At 37.0% G+C, this 21,721-nt stretch overlaps 1 protein-coding gene across 6 annotated transcripts in view; it reads right to left on the minus strand.

The window, feature by feature from the left end:
* The window catches only part of LOC127449014 (septin-9-like), a 67,249-nt gene that overhangs the window by 16,451 nt on the left and 29,077 nt on the right, over positions 1-21,721 (minus strand). For 4 of the 6 annotated variants that reach the window (XM_051712078.1, XM_051712079.1, XM_051712082.1 and 1 more), the window contains one exon: positions 1,259-1,432. In XM_051712078.1, the coding sequence (XP_051568038.1) occupies positions 1,259-1,432 (174 nt within the window). Of the gene's footprint in view, positions 1-1,258; positions 1,433-6,012; positions 6,116-18,183; positions 18,284-21,721 lie in introns of those variants that run through there. The other 2 variants (XM_051712083.1, XM_051712084.1) reach the window with 2 other exon arrangements.

A 21,721-nucleotide genomic window follows, 5' to 3' on the forward strand; every position in this document is an offset into this window, starting at 1 on the left:
TGTTACGGTTCGACTCAACTCTGCTCGCTTTACTTTTCTGAGCTTGCTTTCCCACTGCAGTATAGTGCATCCTCAATGTGGGTGGGATTATAGGCAGATCGTCATAGTTGCGCCACCTCTTCGCGTCACCCCATCCAGCTCTCGTTGGGTCTTCTCCTTGGCTACTAACGAGAGGAAAATCTGCACCTTTTTTATTGACCATGGCGTGGTTTTGCGCACAGCCATTTCTTTTTACAATTCGAAAGTCACGTGAACAAATGATACTGCTATTATTGTTGCTAACTTTAAAACTAGCGGGTTGATGTCCCGTGTCGCAAATCCAGTGACGCTGGTAGTGATGATTCTCTCTGACCAATCAGTGATCTGCAGGGTTTTGACGTCACATTTAGTATCGGCTCGGCTCGCTTGGAACCTCAACCGAGGTGGTACTAAAAAAGTACCAGGCACCAGGTACTATCCACAGTGGAAAACCCCCAAAAGCGAGCAGAGCCGAGTCGGTATCGTGCAGTGGAAAAGCCCCATAAGAGACTACATACTTCACATATTCACTTCCCAATGCAGTGGATTAGAACAAGCATCAACACTTTGACTCAGACACACAAAAGCTTTTGTCTCAGTCCTCACAGCTAAAGGCTTCCAAAAACTTAATGTGCCAGTTCCTGGAAACAGGCCTGCCCATCCAGCCCTTGGCTTTTAATGGTAAACTAATTTGGCTTGCTGTCTCGGATGGAGGGGCTCGAGATCGAGACTTGAATGGAGTAAGGAAGGTTAGAATATTGGAGAATTAGGTGGAGTTGGGGAAGAGGCGACAACATTAAAACCCCCTGCCTAATATCTCTGTTGACCTCTCTCATCAACAAGGTGTTTCCATCCACAGAACTGCCCCTCACTGGATGTTTTTTGTTTTTGCCACCATTCTAAGTAAATTCTAGAGACTGTTGTGTGTGAAATTCCCAGGAGATCAGCAGTTACAGAAATACTCAAACCAGCCCATCTGGCAACAACAATCATCCATGCGATTATCCAATCAGCCAATCGTGTGGCAGCAGTGCAGTGCATAAAATCATGCAGATATGGGTCAGGAGCTTCAGTTAATGTTCAGATCAACCATCAGAATGGGGAAAAAATTTGATCTCAGTGATTTGGACCGTAGCATGATTGTTGGTGCCACACACACACACACACACACACACACACACACACACACACACACACACACACACACACACACACACACACACACACAATCTGTACTCACCGACAACCATGATGTTAAACTCAAAGCCTTGTTTCATGGCTTTCCTCCTCATCTGTTCCAGGATGGCATCGATACCCACATAGCCAAACTCTGTGTTGGTCTTCTCACCCCGGTCCACAGGCGTCTTTCCTGCATCTGCCATACTGCCGTGAATACCTGTGATGACCTCTGACCCTATTGACAATGAGAGAGAGAGAAATGCAAAGACAGAGGAGACAGTTAGCATTCTTGTGGTATCTAAGTTGTTTCTGGCTCGAGCAGTTTTGTATGGAGCATGAAATTTGCCAATATTAAATAAATAAATGCAGTGACAAAAATGAAAATTAAAACCCCATTAACAACTTAATTTTAATAAGTTTCTGCAAAATATGCAGTAAAAGTACAAATAAAATAAAATAATTACATTTTCTTTTTCATTTTCACGGTGACAATGCATCATCACTGTCAAATTAAGAACTAAAATGCAATTGGTGATTTGACATTCCATTTTCACAACAATCTTGAGGCAAGACTGCCAATATTAAAATGAAAAGGCAAGAAATTGCAAATTCATATTTTACAAAGCAAAACATTCCTTTTGTTATTAAATCAATGCTTAGCCTACTGGTAAATAAAACTATAGGTAGTATTGGTAATCATCTCAATGGAACAGAGATAGCACTGACTTAGGTGAAAATACATTCATCAGACACATTCTTTGAGCTTGTGAAGAAGACTTTCACCACTGGATTTTATCTCAACTTCCAACACATTTCAAGCCTTCATGGCTTGACATTGTCAGTCCGGATTGTAGAACCCTTCTGATTATGCTGTATGCCAGGTCCAAGCAGTTCAAACGTTTCAATTAAATTTTGCTGCATTAGGAAAGACAACACTTAGTACATATTAAGTTTGCTCTTATATCAATAAATCAAAACAAATCAGACATACAGTACACACAGTATATGTTTGCTCTGGTCTATTTATCCCTGTGAGTAGCTACTGTTGTATATGCCTAAATAACAATAATAAACCATTTATGGTTTATGGAGTGTTTTAGTATGAATGTTTTTTTGTTGCATATTTTTTGTTGTTCAATAAGCCAAAAAATATTTTATATGTTTATTATTAGCTTTTATTATTAGCCTTAGCATGCTGTTTGAATAATAGGCTGAATTATGTTATTTGTTGTTGTATAAGGTTCATTCTTTAGTTTGATACAATTGTTTGAATCTAAAGTATTAAATATTGGAATATTAGTATACACAAATTTTTGTATATTAATGAACTGTTTCTATATCATGGATTCTCGGCATTTCTCTCAGTTCACTGTCAAGGCAGGAAGGCGGCTAGCCTAGCCTATGTCTTGAAAACATATAATTCGTTTTAATGGACAACATGACATGAAAGATTATAAAACATTAGCATGCACTATGGTCATCTCTCTCCAGCTCTTCCGCACACCTGTCTCTCTCTCCACTATGCATTAGAACAAGATCCTCTGCATGGTAAATGCTGTAGATCTTCCATATTTCTTTTGTTTAATTACTGTTATTGATAGATTAAATTAATAACGGCAAATAACTGATGACTTATCAATAACAACCTTAATATACACATATACTCAGGGTTGGGGTGTAATGGAACACATGAAACGGGATTACGTATTTAAAATACAAAATATAAGTAACTGTAATCCACTAAAGTTACAATTTAAATCATTGGTAATTAGAATACAGTTACATTCAAAAAGTATTTTGATTACTGAAGAGATTACTTTGCATTTTATTGTCATTTGTTTCATTTAATATTTAGTCCTTTCAGATGGAAAACATTTATACATATAAATTATGCGATCCAATGTGCATTTGAACTGTGGTGAAACACTTTCTTATGATGTGTTACATTCATATGAGCAGACAGAGAAGTAACTTTGAAGTAAGTTTGGAGCAGAAGAAATACAAATAAACCTTGTGTAAATTGTCAGCTTTATGATTGGCTAGAAATAACATTTTAGCTTTTTTAAATGCACATGTTACCAGGCACGATCATATTTTTATCAAGAAAATTCACGTTGGATCATAATTTCTTTTTTTCTAGTAAGACCTTTGATATTAGGACAAAAATCTTATTCTTGATAATAATTTTTGTATTGTTTTCCTGTAAAAATATAAAACAATCCTAAAACAAGATCAATTTGATATATCTTGTTTTAGAAACAGCACTGCATAAGATATTTATGTTTATCAGAGAATGTATTTTTAACGTATATTTTGTCTTACTGTACTGGCAGAGTTATTATTGTCAAAAGAAGTGAAAAAATCTAAAACTAATCCAAAGTATTTAGAATATGTTACTGACCTTGAGTAATCTAACGGAATACGTTACAAATTACATTTTACAGCATGTATTCTGTAATCTGTAGTGGAATACATTTCAAAAGTAACCCTCCCAACCCTGCATATACTGTATCTCCCTTGCAACATCTTAGCGTCCCCTAGTACTGAGACCCACTGTACTGAAGGACCTCTCTTGAGCACCACTCACTCATGTCCATAGAATTTACATATTGGCTTTGAAAATGAAAATTGAAACAGAAAAATAAAAGATAAAATAAAAAATAAACACTAAAAATTTGCATTTTAATTTAAATTCTGTCAATGTTAACATTAAGAAAATGCTTTGTAAAAATGTCATTTGCATTATTTTTTCCACATTTGCCTATTCATTTTAATATTGGCAGTCTTCCCTCAAGATTGTAATGAAAATGGAGTGTAAAGTCATTTATTGCATTTAAGTTTTCAATTTGACAGGGATGATTCATTGTCACTCTGAAAGTTAAAATGAACATTTAAAGGTGCAGTATGTAAGATTTAGAAACCCTTGTTATTAATGACACCTGTGGCAGTTAAGTGAACTGCAGCCTGTTGCTCGTGATCGCACACACACACTGTATAGGGACGCGAGCAAGCATGACTCCATAGGGAAGCAAGACTGAATGCGATTCACCAGCATCATGATCGCAGATGAGGTAGCATAATTAAAATTACACAGTTATGATTGTTTTACTACAAACTTTGAGACTGTATATTATATTTGACTCTCCAGTGCTGGAACAGGCCTAAAACAAAGTGTGGATATAACTCTGACTATGCGAGACTGTAGTTTGAAGTAATCACTTTTCTTTGCATGATACATTGACTGCATTTATATGATAGCCTATGTCGGTGTTAGCTAGCTAGCCAGCTTTATCAATAGCTGTTAGCTAAATTTGGTGCATGATGACAGTAGTTGTTTATAAAATGGACTGTTCATTATAAATATGTTGACAATTTAATATTGATGTGATTCCATCACAACTGTCATTTTGATATATTGATGTCCTATTGTTTTATAATAATAGATTGTATATATTTTCTGTATAACCAAGTTACGTTACACTAATGAATGGAGCTTTTTGCATTATCTTGAACATTGTCTAGCATTCATTTCATGTGTTATTGTAGTTTACCTTATATATAATGACAGAGGAACATTATGTCAGTTACTGTGAATCAGCATACCTGACTTTTAGTATAAAGAAAAGATCGTTTAAATTATTTGAAAGTTACGAAGCAAAGTAGCTTGCAATTCGTCAGCGTTAGCAGGCAAGATCAAGTTAGCTAAAATTACACGGATCAATCCTTATGGCACTATATTCCACATGCTTTGCAGTTATGTAAGCTTTCCTGTCCAATAAGAAGAATGCCAATTCAGGGTCGGTTTTGATCCCCCAAACCAAACGAAGGTCCCTCCGGGAATCAAATGTCCTGCCGATGTTCACTCTAGTTTTCACTCGACCACGATCATGTTCCCGCTTAGCCAGATGGGATTCAGTAAATGTTTTTTTTTTTTTTCCTCGGAATTTGTGTAGGAGTTGGTGTTGTGCTGTGAGCCGGACGTTTGCTGGATTCCATTTCTAAGATAACGTTACCTAGTGTTGCAGTTTGTTGACACTGTTGAATAGCGGAAGAGAAGCTACTGTCTGAGGCAAGGCTCTCGGGAGCGCACATAAACGTCACATTCTTTGGATTTTCCCAGCAAAAGCGACCCGCTCCCTTCACATGAAAATCAGTCTACAGGCTTTAATAGGCAACCTAAAAAAAAGGCGAATATTACATGAAAAATTTTACATATTGCACCTTTAACAATGTAATTTTATTTTGGCACATATTTTGCAAACACTTTAATGGTCCACTACATGTGGGTCAACCAAACCAAATAGCAATGTTCACATGATGTTTATTTAGCTATTAAATAGTCAATCTGTACCTCTAACTTGTGTGATGGTATTTAATTTTAAAATGAACCTAATTCTTGGTTTCACTAAAGTTTAGCCAAATGTTCAACACCAGGTAAGGAATAATGTCTTAGTTTGTTTCTGAATTGAGCCCGGATGTCAGAACACATGGAAATAAAGTAAAGCGGAAAACCCACAACATCAAAAACGGTTATCTCAGATTAATGAAACACCCACATACATACACACATAACATACAGTAAAGTACATGCATACATGCATTCTATACATCAAAGTCCAACATTTATTTTCTAGATCACCATTATTACACCCATGATCCACATGATAGCTACAAAGACAAAAATCACTTTTTATCAAGCTCTTAATTTGTTCCTCAAACTCACAGTAACCTTGTAGGTAAATTCTCCTAAAATGATCACCTGATAATTGACTTCACCAAAGAAATGCTAAAATCCAAATCAAACCACAACCTTACCCAGAAGAGAAAGGATATTTTGTCTGAAAAGCTGATGAATTTGATGAATCTATAGCTTAAAAGTTATGCTTAGAAGTATGTGTGTGTCTGAGAGAGAGCGACACACAACTCAATATGTGAGAGTGGGTGGGGACAAGATAGCTATGCTTTTCTTTTAAACGACAAAATGTTGCTTCCTCTTTTCATAGTGTCTAGACACTTGCACAAAACCTTTACCAAAGAACAGAAGCACAGCTAAAAGAAAGAAATTTTATATATGTATATATATATATATATATATATATAAATACCGTTCAAAAGTTTGGGGTCACTTGCCTGAAATGTTTCTCATGATCTTAAAAACCTTTTGATCTGAAGGCATATGCTTAAATGTTTGAAATTAGTTCTATAGACAAAAATATAATTGTGCCAACGTATTAATTTATTTAATTACAAAACTAAAATGTTACAAAAAATTTATTTTTTGATTTGGATGACTTGGACCGAATAATTAAGAAAAGCAGCCACTAAGTGCCCAGCATATAGATGGGAACTCCTTCAATACTGTTTAAAAAGCATCCCAGGGTGATACCTCAAGAAGTTGTTTGACAAAATGTCAAGAGTACATTTCTGCAAAATCTAGGCAAAGTGTGGCCACTTTGAAGATGCTAAAATATAACATAGTTCTGATTTATTTATTCTGGATTTTTTTAGTCACAACATAATTCCCATATTTCCATTTCTATTATTCCATAGTTTTGATGACTTTATTATTATTCTAAAATGTGAAGAAAAAAAAAAAAAGAATGAATAAGTGACCCTAAACTTTTGAATGGTAGTGTATGTATGTATATATATGTTTTAAAACTTCTTGTTTAGAGAAATCATAATTTTTTCTTATATTTAATAAGATACAAATACTAACATTATGTCTAACATCTCCTTTTGTGTACCACAGAGGAAAGAAAGTTATAAGGGTTTGAAACAACCCCTTGTGGTTAAGTAAATGATTACAGAATTTAGTTTTGGGGTGAACAACTCCTTTAAATGGATAGTTCACCCAAAAATGAAAAATCTCTTATCATTTACTCACCCTCTTGCCATATCCTAATATAAGCAATATAATAGGTGTGGGTGGAAAGTGAAACTAAACAGGCACCACATGTGACTTTCAGATGTAAAAGTGAAAGTGGAGATTTAGAGTTAAAAAATACTTAAATTTTGATCTGTTCCTCACCCACACCTATTATATCGCTTCTGAAGATATGGATTTAAACAAGGGAGTCATATCGATTACATTTATGTTTCATTTATGTGAAAGGTCTGATCACAATTCAGCTCCAAAAATCAGAGCTGAGATATTTTTTTAAAAATCTTTGTGTTCAGCAGAAGAAAGAAAGTCATACATCTGGGATGCCATGAGGGTGAGTAAATGGTGAGAGAATTTTCATTTTTGGGTGAACTATCCCTTTCAGTGTGGAGCTGGGAATTAGCAAAATAAACATGCTGTGAGCTGATGAATTTCAATGTGCGTGTCTAATCCATTATTCAAATTATAAATGCATTTTCCGGTCACTGGTCACCAACGTGACTGCGACTATGGTCTCTCACACTAAATACTTTAATCTCATTTTTCACTTTGTCTTTTTATACCCACTAATCTTAAAATAATTGTCCTATAATTCACCTCACTCTAAGCGTGCATTGCTTGAGGAGCACTAATTAATAGGGTTGGGAACCGGTTCCATTCTATAAAAAATACCATAATCATATGATCTTTGACTTTCAGTTCCGTTAACGGTTCTCCAGAGTGCAATTTTCTACCGATGCGGCTGGAACACTGTCCTGAAGTACTCTGACAGTGTTTCCAGCAGCACATTTCTGCAGCAGCGCTTCCCTCTACTGACTCTATAGCATTAAACACACAGCTCTACCAGTGTATTTGATTCCCGATTGAACAAGTCTCGAGATGGCTCTTTTGAATCTGTTGCACGAAACACACACGCTTCCGGTATAGTTTGATTCCCAAAAGAATTATTCAAAAGGAGCCGGTTCTTTTGAATCTACAGTGCAAAAAATCTGTCCTCTGCACTGCAATAACTGTCTGGTTTGGTTCAGCTACAAAATCAGACATCAGAAGTCTACAAAGGACAGTTCGGACTGCTGAGCGGAATATTGGTTGCCCCCTGCCCTCCCTTCAAGAACTGTACACTTCCAGAGTGAGGAAAAGGACTGGAAAAATAGCTCTGGACCCCATTCACCCTGCCCACTACCTTTTTGAACTGTTGCCTTCTGTCGATGCTACAGAGCACTGAGCAAAAGAACCGTCAAGCACAAGAACAGATTTTTCCCTCAGGCTATCCATCTCATGAATAGTTACAACTGCCCCATTGAGCAATAATTATGTGCAATACACAGCTTGGTCTATTTATATTTATCCATCATGTCCTACCTCTATATAACAGATTTGTATTTGTACATACATATAAACTCAGCAAAAAAAAAAAAAAGAAACGTCTCGTTTTCAACTGCTTTTATTTTCAGCAAACTTAACATGTGTAAATATTTGTAAGAACATAAAGAGATTCAACAACTAAGACATAAACTGAACAAGTTTCACAGACATGTGACTAACAGAAATGGAATAATGTGTCCCTGAACAAAGGGGGGGGTCAAAATCAAAAGTAACAGTCAGTATCTGATGTGGCCGCCAGCTGTATTAAGTAACGCCCAGCATTGAGATTGCCTGCAATGACAACAAGCTCAGTCCGATGATGCTGTGACACACCGCCCCAGACCATGACAGAACCTCCACCTCCAAATCGATCCCGCTCCAGAGTACAGGCCTCAGTACAATGCTCATTCATTTGACAATAAACGCGAGCCCGGCCATCACCCCTGGAGAGACAAAACTGCGACTCGTCAGTGAAGAGCACTTTTTGCCAGTCCTGTCTGGTCCAGCAAAGGTGGGTTTGTGCCCATAGGCGACGTTGTTGCCAGTGATGTCTGGTAACGACCTGTCTTACAACAGGCCTACAAGCCCTCAGTCCAGCCTCTCTCAGCCTATTGCAGACAGTCTGAGCACTGATGGAGGGATTGTGTTTTCCTGGTGGAAAACATTGTTTACAGATCTTTATTGTAAACGGTTTAAAGTTATTTGGATTTTTACAAAATTATCTTTAAAATACAGTGTCCTGAAAAAAGGACGTTTCTTTTTTTGCTGAGTTATATATATATTAGTCTTATTGTGTATTTCTATATATACTTATATTTTCTATTCGCTTTCTATTTTTATTCTTTTTTTTTTTTTCTTTTTTTTTTTATATCATCTCTGTCTTGTTGTTGTATTGTTTTGCACTGGAAGCTTCTGTCACCAAGACAAATTCCTTGTATGTGTAAGCATACTTGGCAATAAAGCTCATTCTGATAAAAAAAAAAATAAATAAATAATTAAAAAAACACGGTGCTTCCGGTATAGTCCGATCCCGAAAGAACCATTCTAATGAGCCGGTTCCTTTGAATCTACAGCCTGAAATATACAGCGCTTCCATTTATAGTCTGGTATATAAGTAATCTTATACTGATGTGCAAGTTATGAATGTCCAACTCAAAATTAAATAAGAACTGTTGGAAGTCTCACAAGGCTGAAGTACAACATTAGGCTACATGACACAGTCTAAACTGTCTCTGGAACTGTTACTATTTATTTAATGATGATCTGTGTCTCTATTAAATCAAGCAGTGCAGTTACTGGCTGATTGTTCATATGACAATGTATAGTTAAAAATACAATAAGTTTTGTTGTAATAAGTGGAATTTTATAAATCAATAAATTAATTAATGACATATGCCATCACATTTCTTATTGGTTTAGATTTATTTAAAATATAGTTAGGATCTATTATTGAATTGTATTTATGTCTCTAAAAAGTCTGCAAACACACCTTTTACAAGAACTGTATTACATTTATTTCTGATTGGTTATATCTGCTCTATAGAAATCTGAAATGATCTCATTATTTGGTAACAGACAGCAGAGGGTAGTAAAAACAATAAAAAATTGCAATTCTCATTTTCAAATTATTCTTTTTTTTAAAAGGAACTAAAAGAATTACTGGAACCATTAAGGAACCAGAATCGTTAAGAGGAATCGGAACCGAAATCGTAAAATTCCTTACAATTCCCAACCCTACTATTTAATTTATCTGTATCTGTCCAAGAAAAGCATTTCAAACCTATATAAAAAACACCCACTCCCACTTCAACAGCCCCAATTTAGACACACACACACCTGAATAGCTCCCAAGGTAGCTGTGATGTTTCAATAACAGTCCACTTTCCACATTACAAATGAAAACAAGGAGACAATAGAACATATTGCCACACCAAGAGCAGAACCAGGAAAAGCAAACCACACCCCTCAGGCTCCGCCTCCTTCCTCAACCTCTGCAGACCCCGCCTTCTCCTCAGCCTCTGACTCTGAACACGGTATGATTAATGCAGTCTTTCAGATTGTTTGAAGTTTTGGCAAAAACTCCTAAGAGCAATTAAAATAAAATGATAGGGTTAAGTAAACCTAATCCATCAACGAGTTTTACTGCTGAAGCCTTGAACTTTCCATTCCACTCAAAGCAGCTCCATGGTTTATCGCGTCCTATGTATTTCATTTGATAACCCAATAGTCAATCACATTTGAAATCCACAGTTCATCCTTGAATGAACCACATGTTCTTAATGCCAAAGTTTAATGTTATGCCTGTAAGTTTAGCCAATTATTGAATCATAGAGGCTGAGGTTCTTCATCAAATCCTTAGTACACAGTTTTGGGTAAATTGATACAGTACGTTGGCTGATATGGCGTTGTAGACTTAATGACTCAAAAACAATAGTTTTAAGCTACCAATGTCATTGTGAAAATTTTCAATTCAGCCATGATTAATTTGTTCTTTGAGCAAAAGTGTCAGGTAACTCCCATCAGAGGAACTAATGGAGGATGAGCCTACTTATTTACTCAAAATGAATGCAACAACAAACATGATAAAATTAACTGTTGTTTTTATCAATTTACCTAACTGATGTAAAGATGGAAAAATATGTATTTTTATTTATCATTTGTACACAGTAGTTCAGGTGAGTTTTAATCAATGTATGAATAGGTATTAATGCCACAAGATGCTGATGGTGTAAAAGCTCCTCTGAACTGTAAACTGACTAATGAAAATGGATATTCAAATCATTCAGCAACGTCATCTGCTTCCATCTAACTGTGTTTAAAAAATAATAATAATGAAATTGGAGGCAAAATTTAATATAACAAGTGTTGTGTTGTGCTGGTGATCAGACAGATTATAACGCATTGGTAGTTATCAACAATTTAAGATATCAAGGAGAGATCATCTGTGTACGGTAGCATAAATACCAGAAAAAAAACATATGATAATAAAACATCATATTAAAACCCATTGCAATCTTTCAATACTTACATATCAGCCTCCCCAGAAAATTCCCTCACGGACCGTCACTGAGAGTTAGGGTTCGTTTACACGACAACAATGTATTAAAACGGAAATGTTTTTCCTTTGCGTTTTTGAAAAGTTTCGCGTACAGATGACAACGTTGTCAAAATGATCCCCGTTCACACGGATCCGAGAAAACGACTAAAAACACTGTATTATGCATGCCAGGCCAGTAGTTGGCGATGTCACTTCAATGTAAAGAAACACTACGCTCCTGCGCACATAAGCATTCTTCCACAGAGTGGTGAATACAAACAATGAAGATGGCGAAAGCATCGAGCAATTTTGTCTGGACGGACGATGAGGTTGCTTTATTACGACAATTAATTTGCTGGAGAAGCATCAATAAACTCAAAATCTTGAGCAGCACAAACAGTCCTGTAGTCCGCCATTGTAGTTTTGAATGTCTTGCACGTTGTTTTGAAGTACTCGCGCGCATGCCTATAGACTGAACACGTAATACGCGTGTGCATGACCTCATCATTTTCACAAATTCGCATTTTTGTATGTTTAAATGGAGACGATAACGGTATCATTTTCAAAAACTTACACTTTGAAACCCGTTTTCAAAAGTTTGCTTTTTCAGGCCCCAAAACACCGTTGTCGTGTAAACAAACAGCCAAAATGCATAAAAAGTTTTCCGTTTTTAATTGAAAACGTTGTCGTGTAAACAGCCCATTAGAGAGATAAAGTAGTATTTGGCTAGGCGTGTGATCTCAACACGGCGGCCCCCAAGAGGCAACCTGTTCCATGTAAAATAAATGAGCCAGTAATCACTTTTACTAGGCTACTGATATGACTGCAGTCTTCATCTAATGTGAGTGTAAATTAATTTAAACATTTTTTTTAAAATACGATTCTATTCTTCAGGGGTAAAACTTTCAAATGAAGAAAAATTGCTAAGTGCACCTTCAAGTATGAAGATTGTTTCTTGTTTAAGTATTGTGTATTGATAAATGTAAAGAAACAGCCTTCCATGTAAATATGTTGAGAGCATGCCAAATCCTTCCTGTAGGGCACCCATATCTGAGCTGCGACAGGGCTGTCATTCTGCTGGCCAGGTGGGTGGGAGGAATCGCACTGTGTGGGCATGATAATTATGGTTTAATACACAGATACCAACTAGCATTTGTGCCATTGATTGCATGACTCTCTTGCCCCTTAGGGCATGTGCTGCCAGCACCTGTTGTGTGACATCTGATGAGAGACAGTTACAGAGTCAGGCATGAATAGGAAAGGGAGGAGTGACGAAAGCATAGTATCAATGCTTTTAAATATAAATCAACTCAATTAAATATGAATCCACCTTGTGGTTGTAATTTAACATTTAATAATAGTGAAATGTAAAATGCCGTTTCATAATCAATATCAAGGATTATCTAGAATAATCTTGAGCGATTAGACTTAAAGCATGACATGTGGATAGAACTCCACAGAGAGATTAAAGGATACACTAAATCAAACAGACCTCTAAAGGAATATAGAAACAAATACTTATAAAGAAAATGACACAAAAGTTAGTTTTAGTTCTCAAGTCTGATTGGACGTGGCATTCCAAGTGTTTTTTTTTTTTTTTTTTTTTTCACCATTCAAGGCCAGAATGGCCTCTTTACAGCAATACACCAATTTCAGAGAAATGGCAATTTAAAAATCACATCTCAAGATACTGGTTATGCTGTCTTATTTGCAAAGTTTGTGGCCTATATTTTCACTAGCATGTGTCAGTGTTCTGACAAACAGGAAACAGGGTCTACCGCTGAAGTGCATCCCTGCACATGCAGGCAGACTAAATTTCATGCACATTTTGTGATTCTTAAGACTCTAAATGTCAACTTTATGTAACAACTGCATTGTCTTAATGCTGATACCACTGCCTTATATTTTAAAAGGGAGTTTCCAAAGAAACTCAAAGAATTGATGTGCTTTATTAATTAAACTTATTTCAACTTTATAAATGATCAAGTATATTCTAATCCGTTCTGAACAGTATGCATTAAGTTAGTCTTTGTATTTGCAGTTTGACCACATATGATATACATGTATACATGATATATCATGTTCATCTATAAGTATGGCTTGTTTTGTCTTATCTGAAAATTACAACATTCTGAAACATCCAAACATCCCAGCTACATCCCAGTATTCCACAGGTCTAATTTTTCCAAGGAGTTCTCCAACACCACAGAGAACTCCCTCCCATCTGAAATCTTACACATGGTTGATTTCCTGTTTTCAGTTTAAGAACTCAGTAGTTTGTGTGTTCCCCCTCTGAAGCCGATCCAACCCCGTACAGAAACCAAAAAGCCACAGAAAAAGCCCTGAAACAAGGTCATCTAACAACAATTCATTCTTCATACACAACATACAATTGGATTCTATCTTCATTCTGAGCCAGGAGGCTTGGGAATTTGCCCATGTTTAGTGGTCTGTGGTATATTGGACTCTTTGACTGGACTTTGGTCTGGCAATAAACATTCAAAGTCAGGAGTGAGCCAAACGTAAAACATTTGTAAAACTAACAATTAGTGTCAACATCCAATGATGCCTAGCAGACCTGACAGTTGCCTTAAATGTGTAAATAAACGTTTATTGCTTGGTTTTACTTTGTTTCTCTATCCCTGCATTTCTATGGCTGTTAACGAAAAGAGGGTAAAAATACAAAAAAGATTTTAGGTTTAGGAAGTTTAGTCATACAGCCTTATTTGCTGGCAAGTGGAAAAAGTAAAAGACTGAAAAACATTTTCACAAAGTGACCAAATTTATCATGGTTTAGGGATACTATGTGGCTCCAATCACAGCAAAATTATCACAATAAGTAAAAGGAGAAACAGGCAGAACTAATGCTGAATTATCTGTTGAGATGGAGAAACACATAGTCCCATAGATGTCGTCCGATGAGAGCTCTCAGAAAGAAAGAAAAATCATACAGCAGAAGTATGAATTTCATCAACTTTGGTTGAAATGCTCAATCTGAGACACTCTGTCCATTCTTTTCATTCTAAATGAGTATGAAACCATATGGTATACCCAGATCATCAAATCTGACTGGTCTCAGATCAGCAAGCTTGGCCTGTCTGTGTTTCATGTTTCAATCAATCAGAAAACACAAGATGCCATTTCCATAAATCCAGGATGAACCTGGAGGAGGAAGTGGTCATAAAGTTTTCTGTCTCTATCTGTCTGAAGCTGATATATGGAGCCTCAAGTTACATAGAGCGTTTCTAGAAACTCTGACTAAAAAGACCAGCTGGAAGACACTGATGAATATTACATGCTTCCTTTCTTCATGTGTGCACCAGATGCATCAAACACAAGAGCTAGAAGTTGACTTGAGGATATATCACAATGGCAGAATCAATGCCAGCAGGAAACCCTTATAATTGTGGTGCTTTTCCTTTCAGATTCTCATTAGGTACATTGAGACTGTTGTGACAGCATGCATCATATTGCTAAACCTGCCAATGCACAGCCTGCATGGATAGATGGATGGATGGATGGACAGGGCTACTTTCATCCCACACTTCATGATCCACATCCCTGGGTAAATTGCCTCTAAAATCTCCCTAATTTTCAAAAGTCAAACATAACAGTACCTACAATACATATGTTGATTTCATGAGTTCACATGTTCATGTAATCTTTGAAATGAAGAGAAGGTAAACATATGTGGCTCGCTGTCCATAATGGAGGGCTCGAGCTTGAGACTCGACCCGAGCCTGAGGAACCCCCTATACATCCTTTAGTGGTAACTACTAGTCAGGAAGGTGGAGTTGGGGTGGCAGAGGGATGCCAGATGAACTGTCGCAGGACTGAGATAAACGGCGGCTTATATTAGCTTATGTTTCTCCCAAACTTTTGTTAAGAACTCCGTGTGTTGATATGGTGAGGTGAAATCTGGTGCTGAGCGAGATGAAGAATGCTACTGGTGCACTCATCTTTTATTCCTCCAAGGCCCAAGAGAATTCAACCGATTCCATTACACGTGGCAGATGGTGAGAAAAGGTGTTAAACTACTGTTTTCTACACATAAACTTCAGGAAAGAAAAATGTAGGCCTGTCTGAGTAATGAGAAGAACAACATGGAGAACCAATGTAAAACCCTTTGTGATGGGCAGAGATAACTAAATGTTGGATCATAAGATCTTTCAAAATGAAAATAATGTGTTTTACAGATTGTAAAAGTTTGATCTGGAGCAAAATGAAGGATGGACATCTTACTTTGTCTCTCCATATTAATAAGAAAGCAGTTTACATCTAATTACATCTGATTTTCCAAGCATTCTGCTGTCCACTAACATGTCCATTAATAAGATGTTCAGCAGTAAACTCATTTAACGCAGTCTTGATTTTTGCAAAAGCCACATCAACCAGACAACATTCTCTTGAACTTCTACATCCTAAAAATTAGTTTACAGATGTTTGGAATTCAATAAAATTCTAGCAGTGTATATCTCATTAAGAGCACTTTTCGGTTTTAAATTTAGGAATAATAAGCAATGACCTGAGTATGTTCCTTTCCATGATATAAAAACACAATAGAATTTTATCTAGCATTCAGAAGATCAAAAATGAAGAACTGTAAAGAAATGTTGAGACCTTGCACATTTTAAAATGTCCAAAACATTTATAAAAATATATCTTAGAGATATATCTATTGTGAGAGAAACAGATCAATATTTAAAACTTTAACCATTAATCTTTGCTACCGTCCAAATCTTCTATGTGCATCAACAAAAAGGCCGTGTTCACGCGACCTCTTGCGTGTTGTGTCTAACACGCAAGAACTGAGACATATGTGAAAAATACTGAAGCACAGTGTTGTTTACAACAGAGGAGGAGGAGGAACACTGTACAGAAGCTTCATTGGTTTTGCTATAGGTTTGTATTTGTATCTGTTTCTCCATCTCTCAAGTACTGTACATCACTTCTTGCATGGACATGCCAACATGCTTACGCAATGAGAAAGGCCACGTGAAATTGACCCTCTCCTGGATGCACATATGAACTCTGGCCGGAGGTGAAGATTAATAGTTAAAAAAGTTTTAAATATCGATCTGTTTCTCTCACACACCTATCACATCACTTCAGAAGACATTAATTAAACCCCTCAAGCACCTTTGTGCTTTTTGGAGCTTGGACCCTGATGACTTGCATTGTATTGACCTACAGAGCTGAGATATTTTTCTAATATACATTTTTCTAGTTTGTCATACACATCTGGAATAGCACGAGGGTGAGAAAATGATGAGAGAATTTGTATTTTTGGGTGAACTATTACTTAAATTAAACTTTAATCAAATACCTCTCAGCGTTGGGGTTGATGAGACTAAAGTTGCTATCTCATTTTCAGTAATGATGTTCATGATGTTGCTTTTGTTCAAACACACTTGGACCTGCTTCAGAGGAGGAGGAAGAAAACAGCTGCATGTAAATAATACAGGCCAGTGGCTTTCATTTGGTGGGTCACAGTTCTGTCCTGATAGGATCGCCCTTAACCATAAACAAAACTATGCAAGATAAAAGAAAATATGACCCAGTCTACATTACTGCAAGTCACCACTTGATTTCTAATGTAAAATCAGGGTCCTGAAGCAAATCCAGTTGAAAAGCACTGATACCAGTTATGCTGCATATAAAATACTTTTTTTTTTTTTTTATGGCAGCTGTTCTACAGATGTGAATGTATTTTGGGTGAAATAATTCAGCTGTTGTATGAGGAAGTTGTTTTATCTGAAAGAGAAACTCTGTGGAACAGGTATCAGATAAACATGATGTAATTGGAGATGACAAGTATTTACAATTGGTTTACAACCATGCTCACAGTAAATTGAAAACTGAAAGTTGGACTGCTAGATAAATTGCTCACTGCTGTTACTATCAAATAAGTAAGAAAAAGAAAAAAAAAAAAGGTATAAGTAATCTGACACTCAGTGGCAAATAGAATCAAGAGTTAAACAGAGGAAAAGATTAGCTCTATACTGAACACACAGTGTTCCACAAATCTTCCATTTTAAATCACACCACTAGTCAAGTGGAAGATAATGCAATGCAAAAATATTAGAATGAATGCAAGGAACACTGGTATAGGCACTTAGGCAGTCATTCAAATATTCCTGATTGGATATTTATAAAACACTCAGACTGAACATCTGCAGCTAACGACAAAAAAGCATGAATGTGTGGGGTTCTGGGCCAGTGTAAACTAATTAAAAGAACAGATTACAGCATAATCAAAATGTCATCTGATGGAAGAAACTGAGAGCTGTGCTGACAGATACCCCACACAAAGAAAAGAGAGGGCCAGAAGGACTACAGAAAAGGAGGGGGTTGGAAGAAAAGTAAAAGGAGGGGGTTCACTGAGCTTATATCTGTTTCAATGCACAGAAAAACAAGAGAAAGAGTGGTATTAAAACACAGTAAAAAAAACTCAAGCCAAAATCTCCTATTCTCTTCCTCTCTCCCATTTCCTTTCCTCACTGGCAAGAACACAGCAAGGACACTTGGGAAACTTGTACATGCAGCAACACACACACAGACACACACACTCACGTCACTCACTCTCTTGTAAAAGCATTACAGCCAGCCAGCTTGAATGAGACTCTGGAAAGAGATGTAAAACTCATGCAGAGAAAGCCTATTTTAAAAGAAGAAAACTGTAGAACACATTGTGACTCACCCTTCCTTTGCAGCTCTTGCTGTCTTTTTCTCTCTTTCTGTCCCTCTTTCTCTGACTCAGCCTGCAACACCAGCTGGACTCACAGCCACGCCCACTCCAGTGTCATGTGACCCCAGAGCAGCCAAGCAACACTCATCACGCATTCATACAGGCTGTAGTAGAATCTGTCATGGAGAGTGTTGTGTGTGCACTTGTGTGAGAGAGAAATGCTCTTGCCATGTATGACAGCAATGTATGACAGTAAATATTTTTCACTAAAATATATACATATACAGTATGTCTCATTTTTATTATAATTAATATTTTTTGCATAAATGGACCTTTCTGAAAGCATATTTAAATACAGGGAATCATAAGAACATAGAGCTAGACTACGTCACAATTCCAGTGGGTCTGAAGTTTACATACACTAAGTTAACTGCCTTTAAGCAGCTTGGAAAATTCCAGAAAATGATGTAAAGCTTTTAGGCAATTAGTCAGTTAGCTTCTGATAGGCTAATTGAAGTCAATTGGAGGTGTACCTGTGGATGTATTTGGAGGCCTACATTCAAACTCAGTGCCTCTTTGCTTGACACCATGGGAAAATCAAAAGAAATCAGCCAAGACCTCAGAAAAATAATTGTGGACCTCCACAAGTCTGGTTCATCCTTGGGAGCAATTTCCAAATGCCAGAAGGTACCACGTTCCCCATGGGAACACGCAGGCATTATACCACTCAGGAAGGTGATGCATTCTGTCTCCTAGAGATGAACGTAGTTTGGTGAGAAGTGGAAAACTATCCCAGAACAACAGCAAAGTACCTTGTGAAGATGCCGGAGGAAACAGGTAGACATGTATCTATAGCCACAGTAAAACGAGTCCTATATCAACATAACCTGAAAGGCTGCTCAGCAAGGAAGAAGCCACTGCTCCAAAACTGCCATAAAAAAGCCAGACTACAATTTGCAAGTGCACATGGGGACAAAGATCTTATTTTTTGGAGAAATGTCCTCTGGTCTGATGAAACAATAATTGAACCGTTTGGCCATAATAACCATCGTTATGTTTTGGAGGAAAAAGGGTGAGGCTTGCAAGCTGAAAAACACCATCCCAACCGTGAAGCATGCGGGTGGCAGCATCATGTTGCACTTCACAAAACAGATGGCATCATGAGGAAGGAAAATTATGAGGATATATTGAAGCAACATCTCAAGACATCAGCCAAATTGACAATGACCTCCAAAGTTGTGGCAAAATGGCTTAAGAACAACAAAGACAAGGTATTGGAGTGGCCATCACAAAGCCCTGACCTCAATCCAATAGAAAAGTTGTGCGCAGAACTGAAAAAGCATGTGCAAGCAAGGAGGCCTACAAACCTGAGTCAGTTACAACAGTTCTGTCTGGAGAAATGGGCCAAAATTCCAGCAACTTATTGTGAGAAACGTGTGGAAGTCTACCCAAAACGTTTGATCCAAGTTAAACTATTAAAGGCAATGCTACCAAATACTAACAAAGTGTATGTAAACTTCTGACCCACTGGGAATGTGATGAAAGAATGTAATCACTCTCTACTATTATTCTGACATTTAAAAAAAAAAAAAAAAAATAGTGATCCTAACTGACCTGAGACAGGGAATGTTTTCTACGATTAAATGTCAGGAATTGTGAAAAACTGAGTTTAAATGCATTTGGCTAAGGTGTATGCAAACTTGTGACTTCAACTGTATACTGTATGTTATGTATACATATAGGCTATTTTAGTAGATGGGCAAGAATGCAAATATGTAAAACGCAGGAAGTCAGTAAAAAGCATAAGACAGTATTGCATCTTTAAAACGTTAAGTAAAAAAAAAAAAAAGCAAAGATCATGGTTACAGTATTAAGGTACTTACAATGGAAGTGAATGGAGCCAGTCCATAAATGCTAAAATACACACTGATTCTAAAGTTTGGCCACAAGATGTAAACGTTATACATGTTCATGATATAGTGTGATAAAATCACCTACAAACCTTATCTGTGTGAAGTTATCCAATATTACAACTTTGCTACCATGACAGCGAAATCCTGTATAACTTTGCACAGACAAGGCCAGTAAGCAATTTTATAGTACTAAAACCATGTTAACACATATCATGTTTGCATCCTGTGGCTAAAGGACTACCTTAAAAACTATGTGTATTTTAGGGTTTATGGACTGCCCCTTTCACTTCTGATTTTTTGTGGCAATCAACATTATCCCACAAATGCTGTTGATTGAGCTTAACTTTTATTGAACCGAGAACATTCCTTTAAATGGATCGAAAAAACAAAACAGAAGAAGACATGCTGTGATTCTGCAGAAAGCAAACAGACACAGATAGAGGGAGGCCAAGCCATGATTTAGAGTACAGGAAGTAGTCTGTGTCAGGGATGCATTAGTGCATAATTCTGAACACATCTGAGAAAAGCTACATTCTGTTCCTCGGGACCAGTCATAAGCTTATTGGAATTTGTAATATAGACCATAGAGAGAGAGAAAGACAGGGAGAGGGGGAGGGGATGGTCTGCTTCCTGTAGAGATTTAGATTTCTTTTCTTATCTTAATTACACACACAGATAATGACATTGGTCCTTAGAGCTTTGACAACATAATTTCCTTTTCATAACAAGCTAAAACATCCAAATAATACTTGCCAGTCACTGCTCTTTTCACAAAAGCAACATTTTCCTGAGATTTCCAGATTCTAGAATGGATTATTTGTTATTCTACAATGATATTATTTGTGTTGTTTTCCTCCCAGGAAGTTATCAGAGAGCAGTTAAAGGTTTATCACTATCTAGTGGCAAAATGGAGAAACACCAGAGTCAAAGAAAGACAAAAAGACAGAGAGAGGAGTTAGAAAGTGTAGACCAGAGGCGGAAGAACCGGGACTGTTCCCAGTGGGCCGGCCACGAAATGGGGCCGCAATATGATGAAGAGGGCCATGATAAGCTGAAGAGAGCCGCGAAATGGTGCCGCAATATGCCAAAGGGGGCCGCGATATGCAGAAGGGGACAGTGAAACATTGCCACAATCCACCTACAAAAACTCCCCCCCCCTCGACAAATTTTCTCTAGGGCCAAATTTTGTAGGCTCTCAGGAAGTAGTAAGTGCTATGCAAGATTAGACACTGTAAAATATTGAGAGGCATGTTTACAGCATATGGAATTGATTTTACAGCTTTTTTGATACAGAGGCAGCGAAGGTGACTCATTCTTAAAGGCTTTGGAGATTTAGCTCAGAGATGGGACAAGACTGCAGATCAGTCTTATTTGTTTAAAGCTTGAGTTTTGCATTTAATGCCTTTAATGTCCCCCTGGTGTCTTTCTGTCCAACACAACTGAAATACATTTTTAGTTTGAGGGTTATATGTGGTTATAGTAAAACTGTCACCTTCAAACATCTTAAAAGGTTTCAATGGTTCGATGAAGTCATAAACCAAGGTCAGAATTTAATATTGCTCAATAGAAGCATTTGAGTTTGATCTTTTAAGTTTTCCTAAGCTAATCTAGTGTGTGTGAAAATATTTAAGGCTTGT

Source organism: Myxocyprinus asiaticus, chromosome 12 (assembly GCF_019703515.2).
Source record: "Myxocyprinus asiaticus isolate MX2 ecotype Aquarium Trade chromosome 12, UBuf_Myxa_2, whole genome shotgun sequence".
NCBI classification, from domain to species: Eukaryota; Metazoa; Chordata; class Actinopteri; order Cypriniformes; family Catostomidae; genus Myxocyprinus; species Myxocyprinus asiaticus.